The sequence below is a fragment of the Bos grunniens genome, chromosome 27 (genome assembly GCF_055505025.1).
Source record: "Bos grunniens cultivar Pamir isolate PY7600 chromosome 27, Bosgru_T2T1.0, whole genome shotgun sequence".
NCBI lineage: Eukaryota > Metazoa > Chordata > Mammalia > Artiodactyla > Bovidae > Bos > Bos grunniens.
Window position 1 is genome coordinate 36,399,050 of NC_141191.1, and position 13,156 is coordinate 36,412,205.

The 13,156-nt window shown below is 37.7% G+C and overlaps 1 protein-coding gene across 1 annotated transcript in view; it reads right to left on the bottom strand.

The window, feature by feature from the left end:
* LOC147343799 (A disintegrin and metallopeptidase domain 3-like) overlaps nt 1–13,156 on the bottom strand; it is a 102,716-nt gene that overhangs the window by 31,260 nt on the left and 58,300 nt on the right. Inside the window, exon 11 of the mRNA XM_086380425.1 lies at nt 7,064–7,203. Within this exon, the coding sequence (XP_086236551.1) occupies nt 7,064–7,203 (140 nt within the window). The remainder of the gene's footprint in view (nt 1–7,063; nt 7,204–13,156) is intronic.

Sequence of the window (13,156 nt, forward strand, 5' to 3'; positions counted from 1 at the left end):
GAATGGACAGTTTGGATCTCCTTGAGTCCAAGGGACTCTCAAGAGTCTTCTCCAACACCACAGTTCAAAAGCATCAATTCTTTGGTGCTCAGCTTTCTTCACAGTCCAGCTCTCACATCCATATATGACCACTGGAAAAACCATAGCCTTGACTAGATGGACCTTTGTTGGCAAAGTAATGTCTCTGCTTTTCAATATGCTATCTAGGTTGGACATAACTTTCCTTCCAAGGAGTAAGCGTCTTTTAATTTCATGGCTGCAGTCACTGTCTGCAGTGATTTTGGAGCCCCCAAAAATAAAGTCTGACACTGTTTCCACTGTTTCCCCATCTATTTCCCATGAAGTGATGGGACCAGATGCCATGATCTTCGTTTTCTGAATGTTGAGCTTTAAGCCAACGTTTTCACTCTCCTCTTTCATTTTCATCGAGGCTTTTGAGTTCCTCTTCACTTTCTGCCATAAGGGTGGTGCCATCTACATATCTGAGGTTATTGATATTTTTCCTGGCAATCTTGATTCCAGCTTGTGCTTCTTCCAGCCCAGCATTTCTCATGATGTACTCTGCATATAAGGTGTACCAGGTACTTAAAGGGCTCCCCTGGCTGGGGTCCTTCTCTATTGCTCACTGCATTGGGTACTTAAAAGGCCACCCTCCCTGGGTCAGCTGCTGGTGGTGGCATGTGGGGAGAGAGGCTACAGTGATGGCTCCACCCCTTGTCCATGACTCAGCAGTATCGCCTTTCCTCCACAGCTGTCTGGCCTTTTCCACCACAATCTCCTCCCTGACGTCCCCTCAAGTTGTCTCCCCATAGTCAACAACAGACCTTACCCTGAGACTGCTCTCCAGTCTATATGCTCCAGCTCCCAGCTGCCACACATTCCAAGAGACTTGTGTCCCTGTCCAGGGAAGGAGGGGCTGCCCCCAAGGATTGTCTCTGTGGTTCTCTTTCCATTCAGACTGTCATAGATCAGCTGCTGCATTCTCCTATAGCTTCCACTGTCCCAAAATATTGCCCTGCTGTAGGGATCTGACTGATGCTTCAGTTCCCCTATACTCTGGATGCAAGTTCAGTCCTGATCACTCTCCTCCTTCCTTTGTCCTGCCAAGTTTTGCATCAATCTATACATTCCTTTTCAGTGGTAAGGGACTCCTGTCCACTTTCAACTGGTGTTCTGAGAGAACTTCTGCAACTGAAGGTGTATTCCTGACGCATCATCCATGGAGAGAGATGTACTCTACACCCACCTACTCCTCAAACACCTTAACTATGTCTGTGTACTGTTGAATTAGGCTTGCTAATATTTTGCTGAAGACTTTTGCATCAAAATTCATCAAAACCATAACATTTATTTTTTTTCATGCTATCCTTGTTTGTTTCAGTATGAAAACAGTGCTGGCCTCATAAAATATTGATTGAAAAATTTCCCTCCTCTTCTATTTTTCAGAAGAGTTTGAAGATTTGTAGGAATTCTTCTTGAATGTTTTGTATAGCTCACCAGGGAAACTAGTGGTCCTGGACTTTTGGTTGCTGGAAGGTTTTTGATTCCTGATTCAGTCTTCGTATAGGTAATCAATCTGTTCAAGTTTTGTATTTCTTCATGATTCAGTATTGGAAGGTTCTATGTTCCTAGATCATTATTCATTTCTCTTAGATTTTCCAAATTGTTCATGTATAATAATTGTTTATAATAGTCTCTTATAATCTTTTGTTTTATGTAGTATTATTTGCAACATATTGTCTTTCATTTTTAATTTTTAAAATTTGAATCTTTTTGCTCTTTTTTTTGAAGAGTTTTGAGCTAAAAGTTTGTCAATCTTGTTTAAAATCTCAGAGAACGATTTCTTGGCTTCACTGATCTTTTTCTAGTATCTTTTTATTATCTATTTCATTTATTTTCACTGTGACTTTTGATACTTCCTTTCATCTACTAACTTGGACTTCATTTGTTCTTCTTTTTTCTGGTATAGATTAGGATGGTTTTTTTTTTTTTTTTAAGCTTTTCCCTGAAATAGTGATTTATCACCATAAACTTCTACTTACAACTGCTTTGTCTGCATGGCATAAATTTCAGTATGTCGTATTTCCATTTTTGTTGCTCTCAAGGTCCTTTTTGAGCTTTCTTTTCTTTCTTTGTTGGCACGTGATTATTTAGTGGTACCTTGTTTAGTCTTCACATATTTTTGAGTTTTCCAGTTTTCTTCTTTTAATTTATGTCCAGGTTTATACTATTGGGGTTAGAAAAGATGTTGAATATGGTTTTGAAATTCTTTAACTGGTTGAAACTTTTTTTGTGGTCTAACATATGATCTATTCAGGAGAATGCTTCAAATACACTTGAGAAGAATGTGAGTTCTACTTCTGTTGGGTGGAATGTTCTGTAATACGGGTCAATCTATCAGGCCTAAGGTTTCATTACAGCCAATGTGTCTTTTTTGACATTCTGCCTGGATGATCTATCTGATGAAATACATAGGTACTTAAAAGTTTCCTACTATTACTGTTTTACTGTCTGTTTGTCCTTTTATTCCTGTCCATATTTGCTTTAAGTATTTAGTTTATTCTGTGTTGAGTGCAGGCTTCCCTGTGACTCATTGGTAAAGAATCTGTCTGCCAAGCAGGAGACGTGGGTATGATCCCTGGGTCAGGAAGATACCCTGGAGAAGGAAATGGCAACCTATTCCAGTATTCTAGTCTAGGAAATCCCATGGACAGATGAGCCTGGTGGGCTATAGTCTATGAGGCTGCAAAAGAGTTGGACATGACTTCGCAAGTAAACAATGAAACAATAAAAACAACAAATGTTGAGTGTATGTATATTAATAAATGTTATTTCTTCTTACTGTATATAAGTAAGTATATAGTTACTTCTTTCCTGATATAAATAAGCAGTACCCTTCTTTATCTCTTATTATCATTATTTGTTTTAAAGTCCATTTTTATCTGATATTAGTATAGTCACTCCAGCTTTCTTTGGGTTTCTCTTTATGTGGAATATCTTTTTCCATCCTTTCACTTTTAGTTTGTGTATCCTTACGCCTGCCTGGAATCACTTGTAGGTATGAGAGTGGTGGGTCTTGCTTTTCATTCATCATCCATCCTGTCTTTTGACTGGAAAATTTGATACATTTGCTTTAAAAGTAATTATTGATGGCGTGAACTTATTGTCATTTTGCTCCTTCTTTTCTGGCTATTTTGTTGTTCCTCTGATGCTTTCCTCTGCTCTTGATCTCTTCTTGCATTCCTTCTTTTTTTTTTCTCTTTTGTGCTTCCACTTTTTTTGTTTGTTTGTTTCTTTGGTTATGGGTTTGGTTTGATTTTTGTTTTGTTTTTGTTTTATGGTTACCATGAGGCTTGCACATACAATATATATCTCTCACAGTCTAAGTAGATAACAAAGTTTCAAATGCACTCTATATTTTGACTTAGAATATATTTATTTTCCTCAACAGGTTTTATGCTTTGTATAACATTTTATAACTTGTTATGTTACATATAGCTTATCACAATATTATAGTTGTAATTTTCATGACACTTGACTTTTATGCAAACCATGTTACCTTTAATTACCTGCTTTGAAAGTGAAAGTGAAAGTGAAAGCCACTCAGTCATGTCTGTCTCTTTGCAACCCCATGGACTATATATAGTCCATGCAATTCTCCAGGTCAGAATACTGGAGTGGGTACCCATTCTATTCTCCAGGGGATCTTCCCAACCCAGGGATCAAACCAGGTCTCTCACATTGTAGGCAGATTCTTTACCAGTTTAGACACAAGGGAAGCCCAATTGCCTACTTTACTTTTTCAATTATTCTGAATTTCAGTATGTATTTACTTTTACCATTGAGACTTATACTTCTTATGTTTTCCTTTTACTAATTAGTACCTTTTCTAAACATTAAAGAACTCCATTTACTATTTCTACTAAGGTCGGACTAATGGTGTTAAACTCCTTTAGATTTTGCATGTCTGTAAAACTCTTATCTCTTCTCTTCAATTCTGAATGACACCTTTGCTTGGTAAAAGTAGTCTTTTTCTTTCAGCATTGTGCATTTACCTTACTACTACCTACTGGCCTGCAATGTGACTGCTGTCAAAGCTCCTCATGTTCTTATAAGAGGTTCCCCTGTATGTAACAAGCTGTTGCTTCTAAGACGGTTCCTGTCTTTAATGTTTGATGTTTTAATTATGTTTCTTGGTGTGGGTCTCATTGAATTCACCTTATTTACAATTCTGGGCTCTTTAAATCTGGATATCTGTCTCCTTTCCCAAGTTAGGGAACACTTCAGCCATTATTTCTTCAAAAAAGTTTTCTGTCCCTTTCTCACTCTTCTGGAACCTATATAATGTGATTATTGGTCCACATGATGTTGTCTTATAATTCACTTACCTTAATGTTTGTGTAGTAACTTTTCCTTTTGCTGAGTTTGTTAATCCTTTCTATGCTCTTTTTAGTTTATCACTACAATATTCTATTGTATATTTCAGTTCAGTTTTGTATTCTTCAGTCCTCTGACTTCCATGCAGTATTTCTTTATATTTCCTGTGGTTTTATGTTCTCACATTGTTCATCCAGTCTTCTCCTTTTCTTGGTGAGCATCTTTCAGTATATTATTCTGAATTCTTTACTGGGCAATTCATTTATATCCATTTGATTATGGTCATTTTATGATATATTATCTTATTCTTTTGCTTGTAATCTATTCTGTTGTTTCTGCATATAACTTAATTGTCTCTTGTTTATCTAACTCTAGACAAAACAGTCATCTCTCCCAGTCTTGAAGGAGTGGCGATAAACAAGATGAATCTAGTCATTCAAGCCGATCCTAGATTTTGCTTTTCTTTGAAAATTTTCATATTGTCCAAGCATCAGCCAATTTCATTCTCAGTGTCTTTGAGTTGTTAAGGGTATGATCAGACCTGTCAATGTCCTAAAATGAAGGACCTGACTTAGCACCTAAGATTGGGGTGATTGGAAACCTGACCTTCAGTTAGCAGCCTTTAAAGTATGCAAATTATACATGCTTCTGAGTGTAAGCATAAGTTCCACAGGTCAACAGAGGAAGGCAATATAGAGAGGAATGATGGGTGGCATTCTCAAAATTTGGGGTGCTTTCTTCAGGAACTGGAGAAAGCAAATGGGAGGGTGACATTAGTCCCACTGGGCTCTGCTTGTTGAGAGAATCACCAAAGGCTATAAGATGTGTGCCAAAGAGGAAGCTTCCCTTTCAGACAAAATCTCCTGGACATGTTAAACAATAGGCCACTTTCACAGAAAGTCTGCGGTGTGTTTCAATCTCCTCTCTGGGTAGTGCCCTGGGGAGACAGCTGGCTAAGAACTTACTTCTTCAATTGTGATTATTAGAGTCCCATGGGACCCAGCAAGCAAGTCCCTCTGACCAGAGCTTTCTCATCTCCCTTTCTCTCAAACTTACAAAACTGCTGTATACTATGAGAATCATCATTTACCAAATACCATTGGCAGAGCTGCTCCAATCTTTGCTCAAAATCTGCTCCAGTCTTTGCTCAAAACCTATCACCCTGCACATTTAGCAAGAGTTACCATAAATCTCTAAAGTAAAGGGTCCAGAAATAAGAAAGGAAGCAACAAACAAATGAAACACACACACACACACACACACACACACACACACACACAAAATAATAAAATAAAGAAAGAAATAGCTGGGTCCAAGATGGTGAGCAATCAGAACTCCAAGAGATCGTGAGTCTCATTATATGTTTATTTTACTACATTAGAGTATTAAATGACACACCTACCAGTGCCCATAAATGGACATTATTGTTCAAAAAGGATTGATAAATGTAGGCACCCCACTCCTTTGAAAAAGCCCTGCCCCTTCCCTGGAGGACTAATGCATATGCTTCTGCATCACTAGCCTTACTCTTCCTTCCTTCGTCTTTACCTTTTAAAAGTAAATCCCTATCACCACGTGGGTGAGAAGTTCATCTGTAAACTTCTTCATTCTTTGTCCATTGAAGAAATTTTATCTGTTGAGGTATCTCAGCTTCCGTTTCATTACTCTGCTTCTTCAATAAAACAAACCAAGAACCATCCCCTGTCCAGGCAGAGAAGCTAGGGTCCATAGGACTTAATTCAGTAACAGTATTACCCTATTGTTATTCTGTGTGAAATTTTTAACATTCATGTTACAAAACATATTTTATTATCCATGCTGCATAAATCAATTAAAATGTGTTTTGTTACATTTATCATAAAATCCCAATTTCTGCATCACGATTGCTTGCTTAGCTTCTTTCCTACATTTTCTAGTCCTTCCTGGACCTCTTTCTCTGAATCATGATTCTTTAACCTGATTGTATTTTACCATCTTTAAAAAAATTCTATGCTTTTAATATTCTTCCATATAATTTCAGTCATTTCTTTTGGTTTGTTTTATCCTTTCCAGTCTTTTGAGCTTTTAACATTTCTTCATATCCACGTATCACTTCACTGTCTTTCCCTGAAAAGTTTTCAACGAGTTCTGCATGTGACCAGACTTATTTTTTCTGTTTCAGGTCCCAACATGAGTTTTGTCTCATAGAAAGCTTCCTAGACCCCCCTTTTTTATCATAAAGTTTCTCTTCTCCATGTATTCCCTATTTATTTTTCTCTAGGCACTTAATATAAGTCATTTAAATTTTGCTTATTCTCATGTTGACTTTAAAATTCTGTCCCTGATAGACTAATACAAAATATATAACACTTTTCTATCTTATTAATCATTCATATGACAGACTAACACAATTCTTGTAACTGTACATGCTTAAATTTTTTTTATAGGATGAATAAATCTCACATCAAGATTCCAGTGCTTCACAAGAACTCATCATCAATGACTTGATACTACAGCACTGAGCATAGAAATATGAAGCACATTTCCTACAATATCAAATACTCATTACTTTAATAAACATTAAAATAATTCATAGGTATTTAGTAAAAATGCTTTTATCTATGTTATATCAAAGATATAGTACATCAAGAAATGCTATAAATATCTCCCAAAAGAAGACAAAGTTTTCATAAAAATCACATCTTACATTGCTTCAGGATTCATTATGCATGCAATTCCTGGACAGGAACATTCATAGATGTTATTATTATACTTTAATCCCAGCATAATTCCAAGTAACTGCGTGAAAATAACTGAAAATGCCTCTAAAGTTATCATCTTCGAATACTAAAGGGAATAAAAAACAAAATGGTTGCTCAAGTTATTTTTTTCAATCCCTGGTTTTTTCATGTAATTGTGGCTATATTAGCTAAATGCAAATACAAATTTAATAAACTTTTATATAAAGCGCATTATTTTCTCAAGAACATTGGCAAAGTTAGATTTTGTTATTCTTTTAGGATAATAGTACTCTCAATACAAATGGCACTCATATATAAACAATACTATTAATAATATATGCTTTCATTACATGCTACTGATTTAATTCTAATAAACTGAAAAAGTATTCTGAGAAGATTAATCATTGTTTCAGTAACTATAATACTTTTAATTTGAATACTTTGAAAAAATGCACAGATTCTTAAGAGTTTAACTGACAGTCAGTTTTAATGTCAGAAATAGTTTTAGGATAAAATCAGTTTTTTCCTAAAGGCAAAATACTAGCATTAAAACAATAAAACTTGAGTAGTGATGAAAGCAACACACAAAGCCCTGGTTGGTAATCAATGATGTTTTTAACTATCTCCATAGTTTTGCCTTTTCCAGATTGTAGTAGATTTGGAATGATACAGTGTGTAGACTTTTCAAACTGGCTTCTTTTACTAACCACTATGCATTTAAAAGTCCTCCATGTCTTTATATTGCTTGATGACTAATTTTCTGAATACTGAATAAAATTTCTCTTTATGTCTTGTTTCTTTATCCACTCATGTATCAAAGGACATGTTGTGTGCTTTTAATTTCTGGCAATTATAAATAGAGTTGCTATATGCAATCAGGCCCAACTTTCTGTGGATACAAGTTTTCAGTGAAATTTTCTAAATGGTATAGGGGATAACTACTAGATCATGAAGTCAGGCAATGTTGAATTTTATGAGATTACCAAACTGTCTAAAGTCTAATTCATCAACATGAATGACGGTTCCTCTGCTCCAAGTCCTCATAATACTTGGTATCATCAGTTTTGCACACGGGCACAAAACTGAATAAGAGCGGCAAGTTAAATTCTTGCCTTGTTCCAAATCTTAGTGGGAAGCACTTCATCTCTAAACATTAAATTTGATGTAAGCTCTATTTTTTTCTAAATGATTCTTTGTGCAGTTCTAGTTTGCTTCTCTCACTATTTTGGTGAGCTTAATCATAAACTGTCTTAAAATTGTCAAATGCATTTTCTGCATCTATTGATATAATCAAATAATTTTCCATTTTAGTGTAATGATAGGATCAACTAACTTAATTGGCTTTACATAATTACTTATCCTTAAGTATCTGAAGTATCTTAAGACCATTATATCTACTACTGTGGGCAGGAATCCCTTAGAAGAAATGGAGTAGCCATCATAGTCAACAAAAGAGTCCGAAATGCAGCACTTGGATGCAATCTCAAAAACGACAGAATGATCTCTGTTCGTTTCCAAGGCAAACAAGTCAATATCACAGTAATCCAAGTCTAAGCCCCAACCAGTAACACTGAAGAAGCTGAAGTTGAATGGTTCTATGAGGACCTACAAGACCTTTTAGAAATAACACCCAAAAAAGATGTCCTTTTCATTATAGGGGACTGGAATGCAAAAGTAGGAAGTCAAGAAACACCTGGAGTAACAGGCAAATTTGGCCTTGGAATATGGAATGAAGCAGGGCAAAGACTAATAGAGTTTTGCCAAGAAAATGCACTGGTCATAGCAAACACCCTCTTCCAATAGCACAAGAGAAGACTCTAGACATGGACATTACCAGATGCTCAACACCGAAATCAGATTGATTATATTCTTTGCAGCCAAAGATGGAGAAGCTCTATACAGTCAACAAAAACAAGACCAGGAGCTGACTGTGGCTCAGATCATGAACTCCTTATTACTAAATTCAGACTTAAATTGAAGAAAGTAGGGAAAACCACTAGACCATTCAGGTATGACCTAAATCAAATCCCTGTGATTATACAGTGGAAGTGAGAAATAGATTTAAGGGACTAGATCTGATAGATAGAGTGCCTGATGAACTATGGATGGAGGTTCGTGACATTGTACAGGAGACAGGGATCAAGACCATTCCCATGGAAAAGAAATGCAAAAAAGCAAAATGGCTGTCTGAGGAGGCCTTACAAATAACTGTGAGAAGAAGAGAAGCGAAAAGCAAAGGAGAAAAGGAAAGATATAAGCATCTGAGAGCAGAGTTCCAAAGAATAGCAAGAAGAGTTAAGAAAGCCTTCCTCAGTGATCAATGCAAAGAAATAGAGGAAAACAACAGAATGGGAAAAACTAGAGATCTCTTCAAGAAAATTAGAGATACAAAAGGAACATTTCATGCAAAGATGTGCTTGATAAAGGACAGAAATGGTATGGACCTAACAGAAGCAGAAGATATTAAGAGAAGGTGGCAAGAATACACAGGAGAACTGTACAAAAAAGATCTTCACAACCCAGATAATCACGATGGTGTGATCACTGACCTAGAGCCAGACATCCTGGAATGTGAAGTCAAGTGGGCCTTAGCAAGCATCACTACGAACAAAGCCAGTGGAGGTGATGGAATTCTAGTTGAGCTATTTCAAACCCTGAAAGATGATGCTGTCAAAGTGCTGCACTCAATATGCCAGCAAATTTGGAAAACTCAGCAGTGGCCACAGGACTGGAAAAGGTCAGTTTTCATTCCAATCCCAAAGAAAGGCAATGCCAAAGAATGCTCAAACTACCGCACAGTTGCACTCATCTCATACGTTACTAAAGTAATGCTCAAAATTCTGCAAGCCAGGCTTCAGCAATATGTGAACTGTGAACTTCCAGATGTTCAAGTTGGTTTTTGAAAAGGCAGAGGAACGAGAGATCAAATTGCCAACATCCACTGGATCATGGAAAAAGCAAGAGAGTTCCAAAAAAATATCTCTTTCTGCTTTATTGACTATGCCAAAGCCTTTGACTGTGTGGATCACAAGAAACTGTGGAAAATTCTGAAAGAGATGGGAATACCAGACCACCTGATCTGCCTCTTGAGAAACCTATTTGCAGGTCAGGAAGGAACAGTTAGAACTGGACATGGAACAACAGACTGGTTCCAAATAGGAAAAGGAATACGTCAAGGCTGTATACTGTCACCCTGCTTATTTAACTTATATGCAGAGTACATCATGAGAAACACTGGGCTAGAAGAAGCACAAGTTGGAATCAAGATTGCCAGGAGAAATATCAATAATCTCACATATGCAGATGACATCACCCTTATGGCAGAAAGTGAAGAGGAACTAAAAAGCCTCTTGATGAAATTGAAAGAGGAGAGTGAAAACGTTGGCTCAAAGCTCAATATTCAGAAAACGAAAATCATGGCATCTGGTCCCAGCACTTCATTGGAAATGGATGGGGAAACAGTGGAAACAGTGTCAGACTTTATTTTTTTGGGCTGCAAAATCACTGCAGATGGTGACTGCAGCCATGAAATTAAAAGACACTTACTCCTTGGAAGGAAAGTTATGTCCAACCTAGATAGCATATTGAAAAGCAGAGACATTACTTTGCTAACAAAGGTCCGTCTAGTCAAGGCTATGGTTTTTCTGTGGTCATGTATGGATGTGAGAGTTGGACTGTGAAGGATGCTGAGTGCCGAAGAATTGATGCTTTTGAACTGTGGTGTTGGAGAAGACTCTTGAGAGTCTGCAAGGAGATCCAACCAGTCCATTCTGAAGGAGATCAGCCCTGGGATTTCTTTGGAAGGAATCATGCTAAAGCTGAAACTCCATTACTTTGGCCACCTCATGAGAAGAGCTGACTCATTGGAAAAGACTCTGATGCTGGGAGGGATTGGGGGCAGGAGGAGAAGGGGACGGCAGAGGATGAGATGGCTGAATGGCATCACTGACTTGATAGACGTGAGTTTGAGTGAACTCCAGGAAATGGTGAAGGACAGGGAGGCCTGGCATGCTGCAATTCATGGGGTTGCAAAGAGTCAGACACAACTGAGTGACCGAACTGATTTGAACTGAAATATCTGAAAATTTCAGAAATAAATATCTATAGAGTAATAAAATATTAAAAAATTAATCATGGTTATGTATCAATACAAACAATAAACTTAAAAATTTACTGAGGGTTATTAAAAAGAGTTGACTCATTGGAAAAAACTCTGATGCTGGGAGGGATTGGGGGCAGGAGGAGAAGGGGACGACAGAGGATGAGATGGCTGGATGGCATCACTGTCTCGATGGATGTGAGTCTCAGTGAACTCTGGAAGTTGGTGATGGACAGGGAGGCCTGGCGTGCTGTGATTCATGGGGTTGCAAAGAGTCGGACACGACTGAGCAACTGATCTGATCTGATTAAAAAGAGACTTTATTAGGCAAAAGAAACAATCAGAAATGAAGACAAGTCATTTGAAACAATTTTTTTTCACAGAAGCAAAAAACAAAAACATAATGTAGAAAGGAAGACTGTGACAAAAATAACCAACATATGCACTATGGGTGTCTCAGAAAGAGAAAGGGAAAGAAAACATATTCAAGAAACTCAGTGTCACAAATGTTAGGAATCTGAGCACATGCAGATTTAAGAAGCTTGAGGAATTCAAACTAGGAAAATCCAAGTGGACCCTACAAAGAAAATCACAACTAGCTGTTGAACAAACATCAATAGGAGGATGATGGAAACCAGAAAAATGGATACTCCATGTCCAGAGACAAAGGAGTTTTCTTTTTTGTTTGTTTGTTTTGACTTTTCAAACAAGATGGTAGGAAGAGCGCAATCAGGACAAAATGAAATCCCATATCCAGTTGATGCTGGGTGACCCACAAACTGGACAGCAACAATACCAAAGAAGTTCTCCCATTGCTGTGAAGGTTCTGAGCCCCATGTCAAGCTTCACAATCCAGGGATCTATCCAAGGGACTAGGAATCCCCAAGAAATCTGACTTTGAAGGAGAGCAGGATTTGACTGCAGGTCTTGCACAGGACTGGGGCAAACAGAGACTCTATTCTTGCAGGACACAAACAAAATGTTGTGTGCAACAGGACTCAGGGGAGAGGAGCAATGACCACACAGGAGACTGAATCAGACCTACCAGCTAGGTTTGGAAGGTTTTCTGCTGAGATATGGGTTGGCAGTGGCTCATTTCCAGGATAGGGACATTTGAAGCAGCAGTTCTGGGAGGTTCCCCTTGGCAAGAGCCTTCTTGGAGGTCACCATTTGCCCTACCACAGAGCCTGTAGGTTCCTGGCCTCATCACCTCAGGCCAAACAACTAGCAAAGAGGGAGCACAGGCTCATCCATCAGAAGACAACAGGATCAAAGTGTAATTGAGCACAGCCCTACCCATCAGAGCAAGACTCAGTTTTTCACACTACCAGTTCCTCCCATCAGTTCCTTCCTCAACAACCAGAGGGCAGACAGAGAAGAAAGTAGAATTGTAATCCCACAGCTTCCAAAAGAAAAATCACAATCACAGAAAGTTAATCAAAATGGAAATGTTGAGGATTACATCTCCAGATGAAGGAAAAGATGAAATCCCAGAAAAACAACTAAATGAAGTAGAGATAGGTAACCATCCAGAAAAAGAATCCAGGACAACTATATTGAAGATGACTCAAGATCTCAGAAAAAAGAATGAAGAATATGCAAATGTTTACCAAAGCCCTACCTAGAAGAACTAAAGAATAAACAGAGAGGAACAATACAGTAGAAGCAATCCACAGCAGAATTAACTGAGACAGAAGGACGGATCAGGGCCCTGGAAGACAAAATGGTGGAAATCACTGACGCAAAACAGAAAATAGAAAAAAATAATGAAAAGAAATGCAGACAGCCTAAAGAGCCCTTTGGGGCAACATTAAATGTACAAGGATCACAGAAGGAGAAAAGAAAAAGTTACCTAAGAAAACATTTGAAGAGATGGTAGCTGAAAATTTTCCTAACATAGGAAAGGAAACAGTCAACCAAGTCAAAGAGGTAAAGAGAGTCCCAGGCAGGATAAACCCAA